A 24,528-nucleotide genomic window follows, 5' to 3' on the forward strand; every position below is an offset into this window, starting at 1 on the left:
CGGGCTTTAGATACTAGCGGATTTTCGTAGGAACGGTATATATAGCTATAACTTTTGACGAAAGTCCGGGCATGTTATAGTGCTATTGGTAGTACGGGCTATTAAAGCGTAGTGTATGGCTTCTAAAGCTAACGAGAGGGTCGTGTTATTTTAACCAAGGTATCCCAAGCACGATCGGGTAGCTTCTAAGTTAGGTTACGTATAATATTATATTCTTCTGTTCGTGGTCGTTTATCCGCATCCGGCTGCGGATATAGTGTGTGATCTGGCCGCTCTCTGCGGGGCGGCTATCGAACACCTCGATCGTAATCGGGTGTATTAGTCGGTATATTCTTAGGTTATGGTTCTCGGCCTAGCTTCTGTCGATAAAGGCCTTCCCCTTAGCTCCGCTATCAAGCATTGCGGGGGCGGGTAAAGTAATATTATCGGGTAAAAGTAGTTTAGCAGGCAGAATCATTAGGTTCGATCGTTAGTTATATTCCTCCTCAATCGGCACGCTATATACAGCGGCCGAGGAGATTTAAAGCGTTCTCTAAGCGGTTTTCTCGGGGATAGTAGTTGCACGTTCTGCTAGCACCTACCGGTGACTTAGGGCAGGCTCACTCCGTTTTCCGTGCGGTCTAGGGAGGGTATTAACCTCCGACTATCCGGCGCGGGAGAGTCAGGGGATCTAGCAGGGGACAGGTCTTCGCTATTTAAAGCGGCAAATCGGGCTTGAGTACGTCTGGTGTCTGGCTTCCGGCAATCTCGAATATAGTGACTATCGGAGCTATAGCGGAAGCAGAGGTTATTTTCCCTCCGGTTCGGGCCCTATGGTCGGCGTTGGTTGCTCAGGTCCATAGGGTCGTTGGCGGTCATAGCGGCGGGTACCGTGCGGCGTGAAGGGCTACGGTTCGGAGGGCTGCGTCCCCTGCGCGGGGAGGTTTGTCTCTGGTTTTGGTATAGAGCCGGTCTCGGGGGTTAGCTACGCTAGATTTGTTATTAGTGTTAGCGGTATCGGTTGTCTAGAGTCTGTAGGTGGTTAGCGTATTGGTAGAACTCCCGGCTAGGGGGCGGGTTATGAAGCAGCATATCCTGTAGTTCACGGGATATTCCTTGGAATAGTAGTGGCGTTAGGTTACTATTAGCTATTTCTCCCTCTAAGGCGAGGCGTTAGAACTCCGAGAAATACGTGCTAAAGTCTTAGTGCCTCTGGCGGAGCTAGTATAGGCGGTTCTAGGCGTTCTGGACGCGGTTAGGGTCGCCGAACGCGTTTTCGAGATAAGTTAGGAGTTCGGGGTAGTCGCTAAACTATAGGATTCTAAAGATAGTGCGGGGAAGTATTAAGGCGTATACCTTCCCGGTAAGCCTACCGGCTACGTATATTAACCGGCTCGTAGCGGTAGGGAATCGGTCGGCGTTAGCTGTTATTTTCGCGTGGATTTGGTGTAAGAAACGGCGGAGATCGGGGCGGGATCCTTTAAACTTGTTAGGGTCGGGAAGCTTCTTAGACAATCGGGAGGAGGTAGTAGATCCGGTAGCAGGCGGCGGAGTCGTTCCTAAGTGAGGAGCTGTGACCTCTTTAGCGGGGGGGGTTCCTGAAGCCTCTAGAGTGATTACTCGTACGGTCGGTAAGCTGGCTTACTAGGCGAGTCGGGCGGTCACGGTTGCCTCGATAATCTGCATATCCTTATCCTTTATCTGAGCAAGAAGGTTCCAGTTAGCCGCGCTCTCCTCGATAATCTTGGTTTCGAGGGTGGCTGTTTTCTCGTCTAGTGTAGCTATATGATCGGTGAGGTTCGTAATCTAGGTGTCTTGGGATTCCATATAGGCGTATGCCTATTGACAGAAGTGAAACTATTCAGAAGGGTTGCTAGCTACGGTATCTACGAAGGCGCGCGTATCCTGAGGTGACTCTAGAGGCGTCGGGCGGGAGGTCATCGTGTTCAGCGTCCTATGGGTAGGAGCTACGTAATGTCAGGGGGGGTCGGTCGGCAGGTAGGACGGGGAACACTCGGTCAGGCTGATCTGGTCTATTGCTACGGATAGGCACTCCTTAGGTAGGGCAGGCTCTATGTACAAGACGTAGCTCGAAGAGCTACAACAGAAGACGGTCGGGATCGCGACAAAATGCAAAGGCAGGCGCGAGTTCACGTGACTGCCAGGTGCAGGGTGGGTCCCCGCTCTTGACCAGCTGTGACACTAAGGGTAGTAACGATTTTCTATATAGCCGGCACTATAATACACTTTGGAGGTTATATGGCCATTTAACTAAGATATATCTACGCTATATGTGAGTGTCACGTGCTGGTCACGTACACGCATAGGTACGATAGCGATAAGATAGCATTGATAACGCCGCAGCCAATCAGGCTGCGCGCACACGATCCGAGGAGCAGCCGCGCTATGCCTATTTAGGCTGGCCGACTGGCTGCCCAAGGACGTTTGAATTGATCATCCTTTTCCACCTGTTTGATCTGCCTTTAGTGCATCATATATTAAACTAGGTCGTAATTATACGGTAAGATTCGTCTATAGATTATATCGCGACCATAGCCCCTCTTAACTCTAAATTAACCTTATAATTACGGCCGCGATTCCCGCTTATAATTGTACCAAAAGTTCTTTGATTAGATACCATCTTCGCGTTGTGATATGAATGAAGAAATAAGGGCTGTTGGCGGCACGCGTCGCGACACGAAGTGGTGGGGTGAAGTGTTCGCAGACTTTTGAGACCTAATAGTACATTACTCCTGATGCTTGACGAGGCCAGCAAGAGGACGCACCTTGCATTGCTATACACGACAGTGTGACATTGACTGTGATTAATTCACGCTATAACAATTATGCACCTAGTTCTGCCAGTGCTATTCTATCAACTCGTCAGAAGACCCTCTATTCAGTCATCGTTTTTGATACACAACGCAGCCACGACGCTGATATCGTCTAGTTTGCCTAGTAATCGTTAGCATAGCCATCTCGCAACGATGGTCCGGTTTGTTCAGACTTACCTCCTTCACTAGCCAAGCCCTCTTCGATGGCATGCTCCATAAAGGGACTCTCAGCATAAGGATCAAGCGCAATGGTTTTGGCCGCAGCGACGAGCTCCTGCGCAGCCGCGCGCATGCCGCCGTTCCTCCCGCCTGTCCGATCGCGCTTGTCCTTGGAGATAGTATCAGACTCCCACTTCCTGATCGATGTCAACACGGTATCGACAATCTCGTGTTCCCACAAGTTGTCGATGACGCCGTCGGACATGGCAAGCACCACATCGCCTACTTCGAGATCAACCTGATCCATGACGGCATTATCCTTTGGTGAGTCGGGGCTGTTCGTGCCCAGCTGGCGGGGGCAGTCGAACCAGTGCCACTGCTCTTTAGTCTTGTAGACGACCACTTGGTCCTTTGGCCGCAGGACCATAACCTGGCAATCGCCAAGGTTGGTAACATAGAGTATCGGAGAAGGGCCCTGTCCGTTTGATATCTCGGGCAATGTATAATGCAGCTGAGCCCCGCAGGCTGTCGTTGTTCCTTGCCAGTCGTGTTTCCCGGTCGCCTCGGTCGTTTGTTCAAAGGCCCGCTGTAGGGCAGACACGGGGTCTGGGACTGGAGGCTCACCAGAGAGGTCGTCGTGCGCAACGGCTCCGTCCACGAGTATAGCCCAGTAGTGTATGATCAAACGCGACCACAGTCTGTACATCTGTTAGGTGAAGTCCTGAAGCTGATTGGTGCCCAACTCACCCAGCGTGACCACGAGGGCGTGCTGCCCAGGCGCCAACGCCGTCGTTGGCACAAATAAAGTAGTCGCTCTCGTACACGGCATCGTCGCCATTTGTCTGACCGCGGATCAGCTCCCCCTCGACGTAGGCGCGCCGATCGCGGCTTAGGTTGTGCGTGCTGAGGGGATCTGAGAACGAGGCAGACGGCGGCGAATTGAACGGCGGCGGAAACGGCCTTGGTGTCCTCTTTGCGAACAATGCAACACCAGTGTCGAACCGAAAGGGGAGCCGTTGTGGAGAGTGCCCTGTTCGTGTCGCGATGGTCCGCCTGTGCCCGTTATCGTCGCGGCAGCGGCACCCCCGCCATGTTATCCATGCTCGCGGTCGTCGTTTCGCGAGCGTGAAGCGTGGTGGATGTGACGGGCGCATTCCAACCCAGATGGGCGCCGAAGCGAATGGATACCCCTCAACGCGCGTGGATATCCCGCGGGTTACGAGGCCGCGGTCGATAGGTTCGATACTTGCATTGGCGGGAAAGTGAGATTTCGACGCAGCATGGGCATGGTGTTGACATGAGAAACCATGGTTACCCAGCTAAGGCAGCATTTTGGGCAACTGCCACGTGATATTTACAGCACCTTCATCCAAAAGATTGCCTCGCTCCTGGCTTTTTCTTACTCCCCCTACAATTGTCACCTTTTCAAAATTGGATCTTATAGCGTATTACGAAAATCACCCAATGGCACCTGATAACCAGACTGGGAGACTACTTACGTGCTGGCTGTCGGTCTACCTTATCTGACGTTGTCCGCATCTCGCGATTGAGCTACCCTGTGCATGCCAGGGATTGCTAGAGATCCATCGCCCTACGACGGCGCTCGCGGACGTTTGTAGCAATCTGAACAAATCAGGTCGCTATCAAGGCAATATTACATGCTTTCACTTGCAGGAAATGAGGTGCCCGGCACTATGCCGCAGGTTGAATGTCGTTGCTGCAGCTGGGGTCCATGAAAGGCAGCAACTGCTGCCACAGACAGCAAGTATTTTCACTACACAATTTTACCCCACATAGTGATTTCCGGCCATAGACTGGAGTGGTATGGTTCCAAATTGTAACGGTTTGCATGTACTCCGTACGAATTGACAACTGCGGCATCGTCAAGGTAAGCTGGTTGGCAACCTCAGTTTCAACAGGGTGACAGTCAGCATACCCTGGAGGAACAATCACTGTGCGATCTGCAGAGGCCGCTCACTGTATAAACCCAGGTACACGTACTTGACAGGTAAGTTCTAAAGTCATCGCGGGGATGGTCATGTCCGACGATTGAGCACTGGGCTTTCAATGATGACGTAGCTTAGACATACCTTATGGTACGCACGTCGCACCAACACATAGGGACAGGGTTGAGAATAGCAGATCGCTATCAGTGAATAGATCACCTAACCCAAGTCCCACAAGAAATTGATATTCGGGGTTGGCCTATTTATTAACATTATAATTTACCGCAGCAGTGCAGCTTGAATGTCCCAGCGATAAGTCCAGACGCCAACAGTCGAACAATAAGAAACTAGAGTCCAATGGATGTGGAGAGAGGATCACTGATTGCGCAACACTCACCGACTGGGCTGTGTCAAGAACAGTCCCGCAGAGAGCGCGTCATCCGTAGACGGCGCCCAAGGTCTGTTTCAGGGTGGAATGTCTCTGGCCAACCAACCACCACATTTTCTAGTCTTTGCCAAGTCACACTGCACGTATTCCAAGAGAACACCAAGCACAATCTGTGTCCTCTACTCCGTAGTCTAGGATCTAAGCCATAATGCCAAGGCGAGGAGTACACGCGGCAGTTTGCAACGACCGTATCGCAAATTCGCGGGCGGGCTCAACCACATGCGTTATTAGCGTTTCCCAAGCCACCAGGTATCATAATGGAAAGGAGATATTTAGCTGCCGGTCCTCTGACAAGCCAAGCAAATCCACTGACAGTACAAAAAGTACGATTGGCGTATGAGGAGGCTCGAAGTCACATGAGATGACACGGCACGCCATCAGGTGCATTTTCCGGGGAATTAAGGTAGGAATCAGAGCCAGGAGGGGGAACTGGAATGTAGATGGCGCGTGACACATGGGATGCTGCATAATCGGGAAATCCCCAAAATGCGCTTCTCTTTCCCGAGGCCAGGCGAATGTGGAATCATTCGTTAGCTGATTTAGTAGAACAATTGAAGCTAGATTCGGGAACAAAACGACATGTTCAGCTCGTCGATCTCGGCTTCGGGCAGTACCTGCATGCGGCGACGACTGGAGCGTGAGATGCAATGCATCACACGCACCACGCATCATGTGTTTCGATACGCCCTCTCTAGAACCATTTCGCGACACGCTAGTGAAGACCTATGAGGGGTCATTCTGTGTTGTGCGTATGTACGTAACTTCGTTTGTGCGACGCAAGACTGTCAGAGCAAGGTGTGAGGCCTGAGTTGCTGTGGTGGATCTGCATGCAAGCACCTAACATTAGTGGTTCGGCGTTGAAGCCGGCGCTTGCTATTCTCTCACCAACAACAAAGCAGCGAGAAAATAGCGCCGCCAGAGCGGCTGGATGCGCGGAGAACCGTATGAGCGGTGACGGCGGCGGTGGTAGTGTACGCGTAGGTGGCTGTGAGCCTCTGACAGCTTCGAGGTGGCTGATCGGGATCCATTCCTCGATACTAATAATGCATTATTAACTGATGCGCATCGATGATAGTGCCCGTAGACGCGCACCGTGCGGAGCGCGCGCGGCTAGACCCAAATCGTGGCTGAGCTCAATGGCTAGGAAAGTCGACTGGACGAGCCGATCTCGTGGTCCCAGCGTGGGCGCTACGCGGACGGCAGCTCGGACGTACATTAGAACACAATGTATGACTTCATCTTTACTGGGCATGTGTGACTGCGGCACTATGGAACATAATCAAGGTCTCTGTATTGTCAGCTGCTCTCTTTGTATTCCATCACACCTATATTTATTGTACTGATCGCTTGCGCCTGTGGTGGTGTAGCGTCCGTCGTCCATACCCCAATTAAGGTACGTACCTTGCCTATACGTCAATTCAAGCCACTGCTGCACCCTAGCCGACGCTCATACACGTGGAAGCCTGTGGTGTGAGGTGTGAGCAAAGGCCATTTCATTACCTTACACAGATGTCATGCCGCAAGCAGGGCGAATGACTTGTTTTCCTGAAGCAAAGATCCCACAGTCTGACATTTGAGTATAGTTTCAAATCCCTTCACAGTGGTTCTTGGAGGCTATTCGTGCATTGTCGCTTCGACAGCCCAGACGAGCCGCTATCAACGCCAGCAGCTGCTGCCAAGTGCGGACTTCCGGATAATCACCATCTCCAAGCCAAGTGTGAGTGCAATCTCCAAACACCGAAGCAGCCGCTCGTGGCCACAGATCGTGGTCTGGGGAAGAGGAGAGGGGGGTCAATTGTGCTTGGCCGATTGATCGATGCACCTTGCAGCTGCTTCGATGAAGCGGCCAGTTCTGGCTCCGGCAAGGCGAGAGTGCAGTGCCCTGACGAATGCCGAGACCAACAACTGCCCAGCCTGACCGCCGCTCCCCATTATTTATTATCCCGCAAGCAGCGCACGCACGGAGAGAGAGGCAGGGAGGGAGCTTTATTGCTTGCTGGTTTAATTTGATACCTGACCAAGACGCTGGCATCATCCTGTCTCCGGACCCTCCTCCTCCCAGACCTCTCACTCTGTATTCATTTGTTCGGCAACACCTGGCCGAAGGGAGGAACACAAGGTTGCGCTTGAGCAGACAACTGGAAACTTACACACAACGCAGTGCCCATTATCGAATCGAGCTTCACCTCAGCCTCCGGGCCGGCCACCTTAAATCACCACAGACTTGACCCAACTTGACTTGTTCTTTCCGCCTTTGTCTCCAGGCCAAGTACCTTTGGCAAACCCAGGCTTGAGATCACACGGCATAAGACTCAACTTCGCATCCGCCTGTTTCACCTGCGCCTGAGCTTGATTATTTTCTTCTCACATCTTTTGTTTCTGCTACCCGGCCCTGAGCTCTCAGATTTTGGTCCTAGGCACCCTGCACCGTTTGTGCGCAGCGCATCTCACGACGAGCGATCCCACACACCTCACACGCAGACTGTCCGATCCGCATTCACACGAGCAGTCTTTCGCTGACTACACACTCGATATTGGTTGTCTATCTGCAACAGACACCAGCCCAGTAGTTGGGACACCGAGGTTTCAGCCCTTGGCTTGCTGTCTCAGCGAATACCGAAGTCCTCCACGAGGCGCAGTCGACAAAATGGGTCGCAATAGAGGTTTGTCGCTTTCTCGTATTCTCGTATCCCCTTCGGCTCATTTCACTTCATTCCACTGCTCGTTCCGAGAAGCCCGGATCGGGAACCAGGGTCCTGCGTTGGCCGGCCGGTCTTTGGATCGTTGATTCCTGGCGTGCATTGCCAATTGCAGGCTTGCAGCATCAATGCATCATGCCACGAATCGTCGCACATGGCCCATCGTTTCCATGAGAAGAGGCATGAGATTGGAGAGGCAAGCTCAAGGGATCATCAATTCATCATCGACCGGACCCGGGGCACAAGACGGGCCCTACGTCAATCACTGACGTGTAAGCCCGCTCAAGACTGCCCGCCCACCGATGCGACAGGCAGGGACTGGATTGGACTGGATTGGACTGGACGCGCGCGGGAGATTTGTTGTCAGGCTCTGGGCAGCTGGGCATTTTCAGGCGGTGATGCCGTCCAACCCGGTTGACTGGACAAGGGCGGTTCCAGTGGTTGCCTCGCCCAAAGAATGGGCGGGGCCCACACCAAGCGCTGGACTCAAGTCTCCAGTCACCGCACACCCGAGGAAAATGATGAGGGACGGTGCGTGTCTTGGCCCTGAAGCACACGTACCCTCCAGGTATCTCCGTGACTGGACCCCCCTCTAGCCCAGTCCCCGCCCGGCCTCTGGACCTCCAGCGTTCAGGCTTAGGGACCACCGTACCACCGCTGCACGACTGCATGCCTGCACACCTACGCCTGGACGCCCCCTCCCGCCAGGCGTGGGATCAGCGGCCAGCCAGACTCATCCCAGACCATTCCACGCAAGCACATTACTGAGTTCACCACATCATTTGCTGACTACATTTCTTCAACAGTTCTCTCGTTCATGTCCCAGTTTTCGGCCGGGTCAAAAGCGCCGTCACCATCTTCCTCCCCCCCAAACGACTCCCCTCTCACTAGCGAGGACAGTGTCACCGCCGCGAAGAAAGACACCTTTGTTCAGCAACGTGGACACCAGCGTGTTCCCTCCCGCCCTTTAACGCCACCGACGGATGGAGACTACCACGGGCAGGGGTCCCCTCTGAACAAAGCATCCTCTCCAGATAATAGCGTACATCGTCACAAGCGCTCTAACTCTCGACCGCTCTCCATCGTACACGCCTGGTCACCGCCCAAGATGGACGTGAATGAAGACACCATTCCGGAGCTGCAGCCCGTCTTCTCGTTTCTAAACAGCCATTCCAACAAGCTTTATCATGAGGGTTATTTCCTCAAGCTGGACGATCAAAACAGCCGTAAGTTGCCAGTCGGCTTCCAAAACCGACGGATGTCATCTTGCCCCTCCATTGCGTGAGAGTTCCACGCTGACTCTGGCTTCACAATAGAGGGCAAACCTAACCCCGATCGGACATGGACCGAATGCTTCGCACAACTGGTGGGCACCGTCCTCTCGCTCTGGGACGCTGCTGAGCTTGACGCCGCGGGCGAGGACGGGGAGGTGCTCCCCAAGTTCCTCAATCTGACAGATGCTTCCGTCAAAATGGTAGGTCATGCTCTGCGTCCACCGGCCATTGCCAGTCAAACTGACCACGGTGTCAGATCGAATCGCTGCCCACCCGCTCTAGTGACGAACAGCCTCTCCAGAACATCCTCAGCGTCTCCACGGCCGGCCGTAATCGGTACTTGCTACACTTCAACTCGCACCACTCTCTTGTGCAGTGGACAGCTGCCATCCGTCTCGCAATCTATGAACACAACACCCTGCAGGAGGCGTATACCGGCGCCCTGATCGCAGGCAAGGCCAGGTCTGTGAACAACATCAACGTGATCATGGAGCGCTCCCGCTTCAACACAGAGGAGTGGGTTCGAGTCCGCTTTGGCGCCGGCGTCCCCTGGAGACGCTGCTGGTGCGTGATTACGCCTCCCAACGAGAAGGAGTACGCCAAGCAGCAGAAGGAGATGCGGAAGCGATCGCCGTACGACCGGTCGCACATACCTAATCTGAAAGGTGACATCAAATTCTACGACCAAAAGGCCGATGGCAAGAAGCAGAAGAAATTGCAGCCCATTGCGACCATCACCGACGCCTACTCGGCATATGCAATCTATCCTCAAGCCAAGGCGCTCATCGATGCATCCACCCTACTGAAGATTGAAGGCAATGTGACTGTCCACACGGAACCTCCCACCTCATCCGAGGGCTTCGTCTTCATCATGCCCGAGGTGCGTCCCATGGTCAGTGGCTTTGAGATGCTCCTGCGTTTCCTGTTCCCGACGTGGGACACCTTTGCCTTGTACGGTCGTCCCGGAAAGCTCGTCGCCAGCATTCTTGATTCGAGATCCCTCATGTTCGCCATGCCCAAGCACAAACGCTACGGATACTTGGAACCCTTGGATGTGACCAACCTGATCAACGAAGGCTCCAGCGGTACTTGGACCGAGCAAGAGTGGCGAAGGCGCCTCAAGGAGGCTACAGGCACGCGCATGAACGCCATTGAGGACGGCACCAGGTCACCCAAGTCTCACTCGCGCAGTGCAAGCCGGAGCAGCGGTAACAAGGTGTCGTTTGGTCAAGATAACGGTAGGCCCAAGGTGGGCTTCGCAGGTGAGCAGGTCAGGGGCTCGCGATCTTTCTCCCTCAACGGTCCCAACGCTCCACCTGGGCATGGCATGCTCGGCGCACCTGGTTCAGGTCAGGAGCAAATGGCACGTGGCCATGTGCGCAACACGTCGGACCCAAGCACGCCCGGCGCCAATCCCTACGACGACGACCACGGTTCGCCGCCCGGACGCGACCTGAGCAACATACGTGGCCTGAACACGCCCGAGCCCGTCTCGCGCCCCCCTGAATTCGGAGCCAAGCAGCACCAAGGCCGTCCTATCAGCAGGGCCTACCACTCACCGGAACTGCGTCGGGCTAACAGCCGCCTTTCTGCCACCACACTCGCGCAACTGGCCAAGGCCGGCGGACTCGAGGTCAACGACCAGAACACTGGAATGTCACAGGACAGGAGGGCGATGGAGGATGGAGCCATTGCAGGGCCTTCGGTACATCACCACGCCAACCCCATGGGACCATCTGCTAACGACAATCGTTCTCGTGAAGCTCTGAGTCCTCCAGGTCAAATCCCATCGCACATGCCAGCGCCGCTCAACCTTCCGACGAACCGATCAGAGTCCCCGTTTGGCCCCCCGAGCCCCTATGGCGGTGGGCCCAACTCATCTCGGCCGAGTACGTCAGATGGTCGCCGTTCGCCTTACCCGCCAGGACATTCAGGTACCCCCGGAGGCCAGATGGGCGTCGCCGGCGCGCCTCGATCGCCTCGGCCACCACCCCAAGGCACCCCTCAGGGTGGGCAGCCCCCACCAGGCCGTGGGCGGCCACCGCCCAACATGCGACCGCCACAGCACGGCCCCCCCTCCGACTACTTTGGCCGAGGCCGAGGCGGGCCCCCTCCAGGCCAAGGCGGCCGCGGTGGTTATGGACCTCCAGGCCACGCCCAGCGGATGGTGCTTCCAGAGAGATCCGCAAGCTTGAACAAGCACGGGAGCACCACCGCTGACGAGATCATCGAGTCGTACACAACGGACCGTGGCCCGCCACGCGATCAGTATGGGCGCCCGCCTCCCAGTCGTGGCGCGCCTGCCCCAAGTAATGGGTTCGCGGACGGGCCTGGACCTGCTGCACGTCGTGGCCCTCCCACTCCCATGGAGTATACCGACAGCTACGCCCCGGCTGGCTCCAACCCTTACCAGGACGATGTTGGCTACTCGGATGGGGCGCGCTCTCGTGCCGGCACGATGCGTTCCACGGGCAGTAACCACGAGCCCGGCGTAGCTCGTTCTGACTATGGCTTCCCAGACGGTGGCTACGGATCCCGGGGCTTTGCGCAACCCCAACCAGGGCCGCCTGCCCCTTTTGCCCAACCTCAACGCCCCTACTCTCCGGTCGGTTCACGTCCAGGCACAGCTCAATCTGGCCGGGGAGGTATGAGGCATGACGAGCCTCAGCAGCGCAACATGAACTGGCAAGGGGCGCCGGGGTCCCCAGGCCAGGGCGGGCCTCATCCCTACGGCAACAGAGGTGCTGCACCGAGTCCTGGCCCGGGTGGCCAGCCCAACAGCTTCTCGAGGCCTATGCAACCGGGCGCCCAGCCCACTGATGCTCGTAACATGCCACCCCAGGGTCAGTACGGCGGCCCGGCACCTGGGCAACGTAACATCCACCCTCATTACCAAGGACAGGCGTTTTAGAGGCGTGCGTGCGCATGGTACAACCAACAAGGACAGGAGCTGCGGCGGCATCGTGCAAAGACAGGGCACAAGCAGGTCGGATTCTATCCGTACCGCGCATGGACATTTGTGCATTTTTGAATTTCGGCTATTAAGAAAAGCAAGAGCTTGACGACGACAACAACGACGACGAAGCATACTATGCGTGTGCCACGAGAGTAAGTAAGCATATGCGTTTTACAGACACTGTGACGCTGTGTCATTTTTTTATCATTTTTATCATTCTTGCATTTGCTCATTTCAACGCATTGGAGAGGCACAGGCAACAATGGACAGGACGGGTGTCACTACATTTCCACCATGGGTATGGTTCTCTTATGTCATGCATCAGCAAGTAGGACAAGCCGGAATTTGCTAGCTGGCTATATATCTGCCAAATAAATGTCAAAGTCACGCACATGTGTCACGCGGTGAATGATTTGTGAGTTCATCTTGTTCTTCGCACAGGATGGCGACGAGTGACTACGGCACGTGAGGCTGGGACTAGGGATACGATATCTCAATCTGCCTTGAGCTAACTTGGCTTGGCTTGGGGCGAGGAATACGGCGATTATAGCATTGTGTAGCAAGTACCGGTGCAGCCAACATGGTCGCGTAGGTCCTATTGTCGAAGAAAGCGGAACGTCGACTGGAGGTACAGTGAGAAGGTACCAGGTAGGTAGGTACCTGACGTAAGTGGACTGCTGGACGGCAGGCTGCAGTCTAACCCCCGCCAAACCCGCAGCAGCAGCTGTCGTGACCCTATCACTCAACTCCAGTCACTCTCTCATCCATCCACCCGTCCATCCACCACCCATCCATCCATTCACTACAGTCCAGCCCGGCCGTCCGTCTGTCTGTTATTGCAAGCTCGTCCAATCAATTCTTCTAGTATTTGTTTTTCTTTCTTCTGCCACCACCTACGTACCTTAGCACACGTCCTCGGACAGGACTCGGATCTGGTCACGCGTTCGCGCCTGTCTTCGTCATTCTTCTACGCACCTCTCTGTGTGTATTGCTTCGAGATCTCTGCATCCACGTTCTGTCCTCCATCACCCTGCCAACTAGCGAGCGAATCTATGCCTCGACCTCCATGCGAACCCGCGCGAACAACGACTTGACTTTGCACCAACCACTAGACGTCTACTCTCCTCCCCTACTAGCCAAGCTGTGGCACGAACGACCTGCGAACACTTGACCGCACCGAAGCACGAGGCGGATCCTGGTGCGAACCCATCATTGCGCTGCCCGGTCGAGCCCCAGTCGGAACGGGCTTCTTCTCCCAATGGACGGCGAAGAGCCCACGCAAGGTAAATAACCCCCCACCCTCTCAGAGTCCGAGGCGATCGTTCAATGGAGTTCCACAGGCTGACTGCCATGTACCAGCAACCCAAAATGTCCTCGATCCCCGCCGTGTAGGCAAGCAGAACTCGGGTTTCTCAGACGAGGATGTGTCGGACATAATATGCGTACTGTACCCGCACTCGGACTCGGCCAAAGAAGAGGTCGCGCGCTTGGCTCAGGAGGACTCGCCGTACATCATCGGTAAGGACGAGGCGGACGGCGTCGAGCCAGACTACGAGCTCGAGGACCATGCCAGTCGTTTCGAGTCAGCGCCCGCCAACCATGGCAACTACGCCATCATACTCCGCCTGTCTGCGCAGGTCAAGAACCCCATTGCTGGCTTTGCATTCGGCCGGAACCCGGCCCGATGCGACCTCGTCTTCGCCAACGATCCCTTGAAACGTGTCAGCAATGTTCACTTTCGCATCTACGTCAACGAATACGGCAACGTCATGATTGAGGACCAGTCCACCAACGGGACCTTTGTCGATCGTCACCTTCTCACCTCTCGACCTAAGAATGGAGGGCCGCCCGTGACGCGATGGGTCTTGAGCTCGGGCACCATCATCATGATCTACCTGCACAACACGGTCTCCGACTTGACCTTTCGAGTGCGCATCCCCCGACGCGACGACGAGTACGACCAGGCTTATACCGACAAGGTGGCCGAGCACTTCACGCGGCATGGTCTCCAAGAGGACGGAGGTGCTGCTGCTGTTCCTGTGCCCGCGCCCCGGCCTGCGCCACCGGCGGACGGACCTCCAGACATCTTCAAGGGGCCTCCCAGGCCTGCCTCGAATCCTCGCGCGCACCCGCGAGCGCAGGCTGCCGATGCGGCGACAAGGTCTCCGTCCAAGCGGAGGGAGATTCAGAACCCGATGCGCAGGGAGTGGACGGGGTCTGGCACGTACAACAAGATTGGGAAAATTGGCAAGGGGGCTTTTGCCATTGTCTACAAGGTCACGTCCAAGTACAACGGTATTCCGTACGCCGCCAAAGAGCTAGAGAAGAGGCGTTTCATCAAAGACGGCGTGTTGGACCAGAAGGTGGAGAATGAGATGAATATCATGAAGAGAATTCAGCATGTTAGTGTCCCCTCCTGTTTGTGTGCCCATCGTGCGTCGTCAGCTACTGATCTGTGCAACAGCCGAATATTGTACGATATATTGAGAACTTTGACTGGGACGATCGACTCCTGATCATCATCATGGAGTATGTGCCCGGTGGCGACCTGGGCAAGTACGTTGCCGACCAAAGCAACGGGCCCTTCTCCGAGGACATGGCGCAGACAATAGCGAAGCAGCTGCTCGGCGCCCTCGAGTACCTGCACAAGAACAACATCACCCACCGCGATGTCAAGCCGGACAATATCCTCCTCAACAGCATCGACCCCCTAGACGTCAAGCTGACCGACTTTGGCCTCTCCAAGATGGTGGAGGGCGAACAGACAGGCCTGCGGACGTTTTGTGGCACCCTGCTGTACTGCGCCCCCGAGGTCTACACCGAGTACGCAGAGTATGATGACAATGGCTTCCGGATCCGTGGCACTAAGGTTCGCCGGATGCCCGGCCAGCGTTACAATCACGCCGTGGACATTTGGTCCTTGGGGGGCGTCTTGTTCTTCGTACTGACCAAGTCGCCACCGTATCCGGTGCAGAACGGCGTCAGCTACTCGGAGCTATTGCATAAGATCATGACTACGAGGCTTAATACTGTCCCCCTGCAGAGGGAAGGGGTGTCGGAGCGCGGCATTGACTTCTTGTCTCGCATGCTGCAGAGACGACCTGAGAATCGCGCGACGGTGTTAGAGCTCGACACACACGCATGGCTGGGCGGCGACGGCTCCATTATTGATGCGTCCCAGTCGTACGACGAGATCACAGACGATGAAGAGTTTGCCACGTTTTCGCAGCAGCAGCAACAGCCGCCTCAGCAAGACTGGCGAGAAGAAGATCGAGTCAGCGATTCCGGGGGTGATGAGTCCGAAAAGGAAAACACCGGGCCAGGTCAACCACGCCGCTTGTTTGGCGAGGTCGGTGTATCTGCCGTTGGAAGCTCTGGTGTCATACCAGATGACTTTTTGAACCTGCCCGTGAGCCAGCGCGATGACGAAGCGTTCAACTCATACAATGACAGTGGGTACGACCATGGGGCCTCAGGGACACCTGCGGCAACCCGGACATATCAACGCGACGACCGCCAAGTCGCAGGCTCTGTCGGGCCAAACCAGTCGGCGGATCAACTGCAGAGTCTGGTCGAGTTTGTCGCTTCACAGAGCCTAAACGGGCATGAGACGGCCAAGCTGGAGACGAATGTATCTCATTTCCAATCCTTGGACTTCACAGGCAGCAAACGGAAACCCCCATCCCAGGAAGCCAACGATAGCATGGACAGCGAGTATGTATCCATGGACAAGCCGCTCATGAAGCGACTCAAATCCGAGGGCAATATCGAGGGCCTGCTGGAGGGTAGTTTCAGCGAGGCTGAACTGCTCGCTTGTGTGCCGCAGATCAGCAGACTACAATCAGGCCGTCAAATCGACCGGGCTGTGACCAAGACAGAATGGTGGACCAAAGACAGGTCGACGTGGCATCTTGACTACCCCGAAATGACACACCTTCAATTTGCTGCTTTCAAGGAAGCGGCCAGACAGCGGGGCGAGGAGATTTCACCCGGCAAGTCGCCTCTATGGTGGCTTGCGATGCAGCACTTCCCCTCGACAGCGACGACGAACGGACCGCTATCGCCATCACCACAGAGCTTAGCACAGACGCATATTGGTGCTTTGCAGCGTGATGAGCGCAGGGCAAGTGGCAATCCCCAGTACTTCCCGCCTACTGCCGTGCCCTCGGAGCCACAGTTGCCGGACACGCAACCGCCGGGCCAGCAGCTGGTCGTTCCCTTGCCAGACGAGCACAACCAGCGTGCCATAGGGCTCATCGAGTCACAGGCCAACTCGTGTGTGGGCGGCATCTCGTTCCCCATCATGGCTCCTTTTGCCTCGTTTGGCCGACACGAGGACAACATCCAAGTGTTCCAACCCCTGACCGAGTCGCGGGTCCCCAAATTCGCATTCAAGATTGTCCTTTGGAAAGACGGATACGAGGCACACAAACACCACACGACGAGGAACCCCTACCCATGGGTACAGCAGCCGTCCACGGGCGACGAGGACGCCTACACCTTTTGGATCTCCACAAAGGCAACACTCGGCATCCACGTCAACGGACACTTGCTCTCATCGGACGATCCCAAGAACCCACGCGGACCAGCGAGGAACTGGATGCAGCTCCAGGACGGCGACAGCCTAGGCATATGGGGTTCGCCCGAAGCCAAGGCCCAGACCATACTGTCTTTCCGTTGTTTCTGGGGCGGATCCTCTCACGCCCGTCAGGACGCGACTAAGCCCCCCGTCATGGCCCCGCCCGATATCGCCGAGAAACTTGACGTGGCCTATTCCAAAGTCGAGAAGCGTGTGCGCGATGACCTGGAGAGTAAGCGACTCTGGACGAGCGCCAACGAGGATCTCGCCAGGCGCGAGCAGAACATTGAGCGTGAACGGGAGAGGAGTCGGGCCTTTGAGATGAAACGGCAGGAGGCTATTGCGTTCCTGCGGAGTAAGGCGACGCAGCAGCAGCAGCAGTTTGGTCGTTTGTCGAGAAATGAGTCCCCGGCCAGCGCGCCGCCCGCGTCGAGTAACTTTGGGGGTTGGCCCCAGTGAAATGGCCATCAATCATATACATACTTTGACATCAATAGACATGTAGAGGGCTGAAAACATTCATCATGACAAGTTGCTTTTTCTGTATTGAGAAATGCCCAAATGAACACGGGAGAGCAATGACTACTTTTAGCCGTTGGTGCCATCCACACCAAGTCTTCCTGCAGACACGGCGCAGATGCACAGAAAGAAGAAAACAAAGACGAAAAACAAAACACAGTAGCTTGTGGCCGTCTCGTAGCTTCTCCGGCCCCCTAACCCTAAAGACAGATACGAAAGGAATGTCCATCGCTTCATGTATCGTGCGTGTCCCCAATCGTTGGTTGCTCTAGTGAAGATGCAAGGTGTATCTGCCTGTTCTCTGCTCTCACTCTAGCGTTCATTTAGTTTGTCCAACTCCATCTTCCCAGTGTTTCCCGGCCAAGCCAAGAGCAGCGGAACAGTTTTTTCTCTGTGTCTCGTATCGAGCCAAGAGACGGGAAGTAGACAAAAGCGCAACATCTTCAACCCACACCAAGGGGCGAGCGAGGATGGAAGAGGAAATCGAGAGATAAGAGAAGAAAAAGAAAAAGAAGAAAAAAAGGTAAGAAAGTAGCTCCACAAGTGTTGAAGAGATGATATAGCCTTTGCAGTCCAGTAACAGATATGACAAATGTAAAAAGGGGGGATGCGGCGCTGTTGCTGCCTCCCCCCCAAACAGGGGTTGGTTGGTGCGTATTGATGTAACAAGGTGGTAGTAAAGCGCTTGGTAAAATCAGGGTACATGTGCAGTCGTGTGCAAGTACAGTGCCTGGTTGTTAACGCAATGAGCTTTTGTGTGTGTGTGTGTGTGTGGTAGTCGGTCATGTTTTCGTTACAGCCACGATGGTGGCTCAGTAATTGCTCTTTTCCGTGGCCAGCATTGACAGCAGACACGGGACATCAAAGTCACGGCCAGAGTCTTCGTCAGGACTGGTATCCTCTGGCTCGGGACTCTCGTTGACAATAGTCTCGCCGTCCAGATCAAGGACAGGGATAGCGCCAAGTTCGTATTCTAGAAGTGTCAGCTGTATTTATTTTGGTAAGAGTCAGACGAGAAGCGGTCCTTACCGAGCAAAAGGGAAATCCTGGCAGGCGAGCTGATCGTGGAGTCTGCCTCCTCAATGATGGGCTCTGAATCGTAGATGGTGTCATGCGCAGGGTGAAAGTGTGACGTGCGCTGCTTCGTCGTACAAGGGTTAAAATCCGACGCCTCTCTGGCGGAACTTGCTGCGGTGTTAAAAAATGCAAAAGCCCCCGAATTGGAGGCAAATGACAGAGGGCTCGAGTGATCGCTGGTCTGGTGGTGAGGGCCGGAATTCTCCTAGTCATTACGAACAGTCTCCGGGGGCTGCTGATCAACAGGGCCATCCGCATGTGGACATGGCTGTGGGCTGCTGGGCATCCCCTCGTAATTGTCCGCTGCGTCGTTGAAGTAGGAGCTGAAGGCGCTTCGTTGAATTTGTGGCATTGGGAACGAGTCGCCAGCTTCAGAGTTGGAAACACTATGCGAACGTTCTCCGTACCATTCGGGAGATCCTTTGCGCGTGCATGGTGAGGAATTACCGTTGAAATCACTCCAATCCCAAGCTTTGGTCTTGAAGCCAGCGTCCGAGCTGAAAGCACCACCGTAACCACTGAAAGCGCCTCGTGTATGGTCCCGAGTCGATTGAGAGTAGCGGTCCTCAAGACCCCGGGGCATCCCATCATCATACTCATCATATGCCTCTGGGTGAGGAGCATTGCTGGAGAACGAGCCCAGGCGCTCAGACGTGGACAAAGGTCTCCCACGTTCGTCCATCAGTGGGTTACAGCCGTAGGTGCCAATTCGGCAGGGTTGTGTGTCGTCGTCAGGCTTGATGGGCTCCTCCGTTTCTTCCTGAGACGCGAAACCGCTTTCTGAAGGCGATCGTGAACGCCTGACGCCGACCAAGTTCTTGAACTTGACCGTCTTGCTGCTCGATGTAGTAGACCCACTGCCCACTTCTGACAGGTCCGAGCTAGTCGTTGACTTTGTGGGTGACGAGGAATCCATGCCCGGTCCTTCCTCCTGTACAATGGTCTTGCATCTCAAGATAGAGGACAGTCTTGTATTTTTGGTACCATTGGGGGCGATGCTGGGAGTCTGGGGAGGAGATTCCTCCAGGCCTGGTTCATTATGAACAAAACTACTGCTTGGACGGGCAAGCAGTGGCGTAGTCACGTCCTCCATGAAAGGTGGCCGGTATTGGGGACGTGACTGCTCCTGCTTGTGGCTGCTGTTGAACGCTGCCTCCAAAATGGGTTCTATTACATCTCTGCGCCTAGATGCTCCATGGTCTCGCTTTGGGAGACATGCTGGTGTGGAGGATTTGTCGAGGATGGGACTGGCTGACAATGGGCTGCGATGCTTAGGCTCTGGTGGCTTTGGTACTCGAGATCTGGCGTCATGTGGTTCCTCAGGAGCGTCTTTGGGGGTGTTGCATCCAGACTCTTGGTGACTGATGTCGCTCGGGCTCGTGCCCATCTCATTCTCGCACCGAACGCAGTAGTTGACAAGCAACTTTTCCTCAGGCCTGGCTGGATGCTCCTCATTGAACGAGCGAGAGCGGTAGATGCCGCAGCCGAAGCAAACATGTCGCTTGAGCTTTCCGATGAGCCCAGTCTGGTGCAGCTTTGCGCGACAATTCTCGCAGAGGCTGGGCTGCTTGGTCTTTCCAGGTGCAATCACATGCTTCTCGTGGTATTTGCGCGAGCGGACGCATCCACACCCGGCACAAGCGTGCAGGAGACTCTTGTCCTGGAGTTCCGCCCTGTCTTCGGATCTTTTCTCGGTCTTCTCGGCGATGATGGGCGCAGGACTCTTGAGAACGCCAGGATCGTGGTCGTTGCGGACGCTCGCGTATTGATCACCGCCTAGTGACTTCAGTCCTTGCTGCTGATTCTGACCAGATGCCTAATCCAGCATGGAATTCAACTGCCCCTGCAGTATGTTTGCTTGTGCTTTGAGCTGCGGGTCGTCTGGGCGCTTCGCGAGGGCAGAGAGCGCCGCGTCAAGACTGCGCTGCTGATGGTGCAGATTCTGAGCTGGAAATTGCCGCAGCGGATGTTGATGGAGTGTAGAGTTGCCCAAGACTGTGGAAAGACCAACGTCATCCCACTGATGGTAGGCCGGGGTCAGTCTTGATGAGTCGTATCGGTGGCTCTCAGGGGATCGTGTCAGGCACGTAGCCGGTAGGTAGTACTGGTGAGGAACAGCCCGGGGCATCCAGGCACCGTTGTCTGAACCGTGAGGTGTCGGCGAGGACTGCTTGACATGGCGGGCATGGTCGATATTCTTGGGCATCGAGGTTCGAGTGTTGTGCAACGCAGTTACATCAGTCTCGATGAGCGAGCGCGGTACGACGTCCGCAACGCGTTTATCTTTGTTCGAGCTCTTCCTCTTCGAACGGGGAGAGGTGGGCAACAGCGGTACGTCAGAGTCAAAAGAGCTATCTGGCTCCTCATCCTCTTCATCCTCCTCGCCCTCGTGCTGTGCAGCTGTCTTCAGACAATGACGAGCCTTGGAGCTCCTCCTCGTTCGTTTCGACGTCTTCTTCCCGTGCCTGCGTGATTGTCTCGTAGGCGAGGGGTCCGTGCCTGAAGCGACACTGTCCGTATGCGAAGTAGAATCAAGACCAGTTTCTGACGAAGTCTGGCACTTGTGTTTCTTGCAATGCTTCGCTGTGCAACTTGAACTCGTCTTTGCAATGGTAGCTTTTGGAGGCTTGACCACAATGGGCGGCTGTCCCACGTTTGTCTGTTTATTATGGCAAGCTACCACAGCCGATGGAGCTCCCGTGCCTTGCGATCTCGCCTCGTTCTTCACCAACTTCCGGCGAGTCGGAATGTGGAAGGCAGCCAAGAGCAAGTCAACTTCGGGAGATCCATGACGCTTGACCTTGCGGCCAGCCAGGAGTCCCATCATTAAGCGTACGGGGGAGCCAGAGGAACAACAAGGAGCGTAGTTGCCGCAATGTGTTTCGTGTCGCTCGGTAGAAGATTGAGGAAGTGAGGATATGTAGAGGTTTGCAATCAAAGCAACGGAGCGTCTCGAGGTGGGATGGAAAACTTTTCGGTGGCCATCTCAAGTTACGTGTGTGGTGAGCGCAGATTGAGTTGAAAATCAGGGCAAGCTCACTGCGTGGCCGTGCGCAGAGACTAGACGGCGTCTCTCACCCAGCCTTGGGTGAGCCAAAGGTTAGCAGATCAGAGAAAAGAGTCTGAAGCGAGGTGAGTGTGCAGTGGGGAAAGGCTCAAGTCCGTGTACCTGGGGTAGGCAATGTAAACAACAGGGGTAGGAGCCACCACAGCTTCACGATATCACGGCAGTCTGCGCACCGAGTTCAGTCAATGGTATACATTAGGGAGTTCTATCTCCCCAAGATAGACCGTGTGGCCAGCCAACTCTCTATCCGTTTTTATCTTGGCCAGATTTACTTGCCGTCTCCCTCCCACCTAATCGACGCGCAGCACCCGCGGGCCACGCTTCTTGGCCGCCTTCTTCTTCTGTCCACGGTCGAAAGCGGCCGCCGAAAAGTGATCGCGACCAACATTGTCCAGGTCCTTGACCTTGTAGATACGAATGATCCAGTTCTCGGTGGTGTACGCCTCCTCGATGGTATTGAGAACGGGTCCTTCGGACGGCAGTTGAACGCCACGGACTCTGTCGGCAGCCTTGCCAGGCGGGAACATGGACTGGTAGTTGTGGTACGACATCTTGTACCTATCGAGGGATTAGTATGAGGGGCCCGTCATGAGCATCAAGTAAGCACCTACATCAAGCTGTTCTTCATGGTGTCGGTCGCACCATCGTCCACGCGGTACTCGCCGCGGGCAGTGAAAAAGTCGCGCTCCTTGACCTCCTCAGGCCAGATGCCCTCGGCAATGCGGACCATCCAGAGGAACTTGTTGATGTCGTCACCGGAGTAGCCCAGCAGTCCACCAAAGACAATAAGCACATAGTCCACCTCGTGCTGGCGCATGATGGGATAGCTGACTTCCTCTCGGGAGCTCATCGCCTTGCCGACAGTGGCAATGTGCGTGTTGTTCCAGGTGTTGTTGTCGACGAGGGTGGGTCGGTCCGCCATGCCGCCAATCTGGTAGCCGTAGTCCCACCACGACATGATCTTGGCGTCCTCCTTTGTGTTCTGACGAAGCCACTGGTAGGCCTCGCGGTAGTCGTCGATGATGTGTTGGCTGCCGTCCGGCATGCGGCTGGCGAGAACAACAGAGGGCGACGAGTAGGCGTTGGAAGTAACCCAGGTGCAGTGGCTGACGAACATCAACAGGTAGACGACCATGGCTCCGACGATGGTGAGCTTGGATACCATGGAGGAGACCCCCAGAGGAGATTCCGTCTTGTCGGTGCTCTTGAAAGCCTTCTTCTCTCCAGCCTCGCTCGTCGACGTGGCTGGCTGGCTTGGCGAGTTGACAAGGTATGTGTCGAGCAGCTTCGAGGCAGCAATAGCAGCCGCCACACACACAATCGGTGTCAATGTCAGCATGAGACGGACCATGACACCAGCAAAGTAGCTGCCACACAGAGCGTACGTAATGACGAAGACATGCTCATCGCGCAGCTCCTTGTACAAGAGCCAAACGCCAGCGGGGAGCAGCCAGATCAAGATGTTGAGGTCAAAGAAGAAGGCCGGCCAGGCAGTGGGTTGATGCTCGGAGACGGAGGCGATGATGGGGATGTGAACCTTGGCGTAGCCCGTGTCCCACAGAGAGTAGAAACGACCGCCCCAGGGCGCAATGTAGCCGAGCGAGGTCAATGCCACCAGCCCGGCGAGGCCGATGCCGAATGTGGCGACCAGCACCGTGACGAGGAAGGCCTGGAACTGGCGGCCTGAGATGGCAGAGCGCACGTAGTCGATGAGCCCGACCAGCTGGAGGAAGCCAAAGATGCCCAAAGCTGGCATGTGCTCGCTGGTCTTGACCGGCAAGAATCCGACAAAGGGAATCTGCATGCTAGCCAACGTACCCAGGGCATACCAGGTGGTGTAGCTCACATAGAGACGTGTGCTGTAGCGGCCCATGCAGATGAGCACGAATGCGTGCAGGGGCAGGATACAGGTGATGAAGGCGTAACCTCCCCAGGACGCCACCATGTATCCGTAGAAGAGCGCGCAGAGGGCACCCCATAGCATGGACCCGAGCTTGAGAGCCTTGATCCAGAGGTAAAAGGTGAATACGAGAAGGAAAATGGCGATGGCCTCATTGTCGTAGCTGCCGGCGACGGATCTCGAGATGTAGCCGGGGGCAATGCCCATGAAAGCCGCGGCGAGGAGACCAGCGGATGGCGACGTGGTCATCTCATTCGTGAGCAGATAGGCGGCAAAGGCCGTCAGGCCGGAGAAGGCCGGTGCGAGCAGGACGCAAATGTTTCGAATGTCGATGGGGATCGTGAGGGCTTGGAGGATGTGGTAGATGACACCGCTGGTGACCATGAGACCGGGATAGAGCGTGCCTCCCGTGACACGCCCCAGGGGATGCCATGTTCGGTCATCGAACCAATCCCAGAACTTGTAGAAACCGTTCGCGACGAGGTACTTGGTGGCGCGGAAGTTGAACCACGGATCGACTAGCAAGGCGTCAGTAGGGGGGCGATTGACTCTACGGACGGCGAGGTACACCGACATTCGTGAATAATACTCTCGAAACCTGCAGGATTGAATTGGTTAGCGCACTGGTGGCACGAATGCTGCGGTGGCATAGCCCTTACGGATGACGGAGAAGAGTCGACTGGCAATGGCCGCGCCAGCAATGAAGAGGAGAATGACGACCCGCAAGAGGGTCCTCGAGCTCTGCGAGGGAGGCCCCAAGAGAGCGTTCTGCTGCGCAACCGCCATGATGGACGATTAATTGACGGAACGCTGTGGGCGAGTCGAAGAGATTGTCAGAGATGATGTTGGAAAGCTGAGGCGTCGCGGGCATCACAGCCAAAGGACAGCTTGGAGCTACGTTATGTACAAGTGCTACGTCGGGATTTGTGGGGCGATTCCGTCCAAGGGGCTGTAACTAACTTAGTGTGAAAATTATAGCTACCCTATAGTGGCTACCCGGGACTCCGGGAGAGGGGGGGCAGGTCTCGGTGGGTACCCGTTGCAAGGTACTTGTCAACTTCGCATGAACCAAGGTACCTGCAACACCCTCT

General features: G+C 55.5%; 5 protein-coding genes across 5 annotated transcripts; 2 read left to right on the forward strand and 3 right to left on the reverse strand.

Annotated features, from left to right (window-relative positions):
- Positions 1 to 2,878: 2,878 nt before the first annotated feature.
- On the reverse strand, positions 2,879 to 4,126 carry J7T54_001562 (protein phosphatase 2C-like protein; the record flags this gene model as incomplete). Its single annotated transcript, XM_051503571.1, has 3 exons — positions 2,879 to 2,934; positions 2,991 to 3,670; positions 3,720 to 4,126. The coding sequence occupies 3 exons, from the start codon at positions 4,124 to 4,126 to the stop codon at positions 2,879 to 2,881; spliced, it is 1,143 nt and encodes a 380-aa protein (XP_051364542.1).
- Positions 4,127 to 9,173: 5,047 nt separating this feature from the next.
- J7T54_001563 (uncharacterized protein) lies at positions 9,174 to 12,250 on the forward strand (the record flags this gene model as incomplete). Its single annotated transcript, XM_051503572.1, has 3 exons — positions 9,174 to 9,291; positions 9,382 to 9,539; positions 9,596 to 12,250. 3 exons carry the CDS (start codon positions 9,174 to 9,176, stop codon positions 12,248 to 12,250), a joined length of 2,931 nt encoding a protein of 976 aa, XP_051364543.1.
- A 1,303-nt stretch (positions 12,251 to 13,553) lies between these two features.
- On the forward strand, positions 13,554 to 17,333 carry J7T54_001564 (Serine/threonine-protein kinase-like protein; the record flags this gene model as incomplete). Its single annotated transcript, XM_051503573.1, has 3 exons — positions 13,554 to 13,578; positions 13,655 to 14,697; positions 14,760 to 17,333. 3 exons carry the CDS (start codon positions 13,554 to 13,556, stop codon positions 17,331 to 17,333), a joined length of 3,642 nt encoding a protein of 1,213 aa, XP_051364544.1.
- An 872-nt stretch (positions 17,334 to 18,205) lies between these two features.
- J7T54_001565 (uncharacterized protein) lies at positions 18,206 to 21,297 on the reverse strand (the record flags this gene model as incomplete). Its single annotated transcript, XM_051503574.1, has 6 exons — positions 18,206 to 18,366; positions 18,423 to 18,581; positions 18,687 to 18,839; positions 18,918 to 20,286; positions 20,482 to 20,935; positions 21,203 to 21,297. 6 exons carry the CDS (start codon positions 21,295 to 21,297, stop codon positions 18,206 to 18,208), a joined length of 2,391 nt encoding a protein of 796 aa, XP_051364545.1.
- A 530-nt stretch (positions 21,298 to 21,827) lies between these two features.
- J7T54_001566 (Dolichyl-diphosphooligosaccharide--protein glycosyltransferase subunit-like protein) lies at positions 21,828 to 24,223 on the reverse strand (the record flags this gene model as incomplete). Its single annotated transcript, XM_051503576.1, has 4 exons — positions 21,828 to 22,095; positions 22,149 to 23,955; positions 24,012 to 24,035; positions 24,097 to 24,223. The coding sequence occupies 4 exons, from the start codon at positions 24,221 to 24,223 to the stop codon at positions 21,828 to 21,830; spliced, it is 2,226 nt and encodes a 741-aa protein (XP_051364546.1).
- Positions 24,224 to 24,528: the final 305 nt, after the last annotated feature.

Source organism: Emericellopsis cladophorae (genome assembly GCF_022114955.1).
Source record: "Emericellopsis cladophorae strain MUM 19.33 chromosome Unknown NODE_6_length_900724_cov_123_231613, whole genome shotgun sequence".
NCBI classification, from domain to species: domain Eukaryota; kingdom Fungi; phylum Ascomycota; class Sordariomycetes; order Hypocreales; family Bionectriaceae; genus Emericellopsis; species Emericellopsis cladophorae.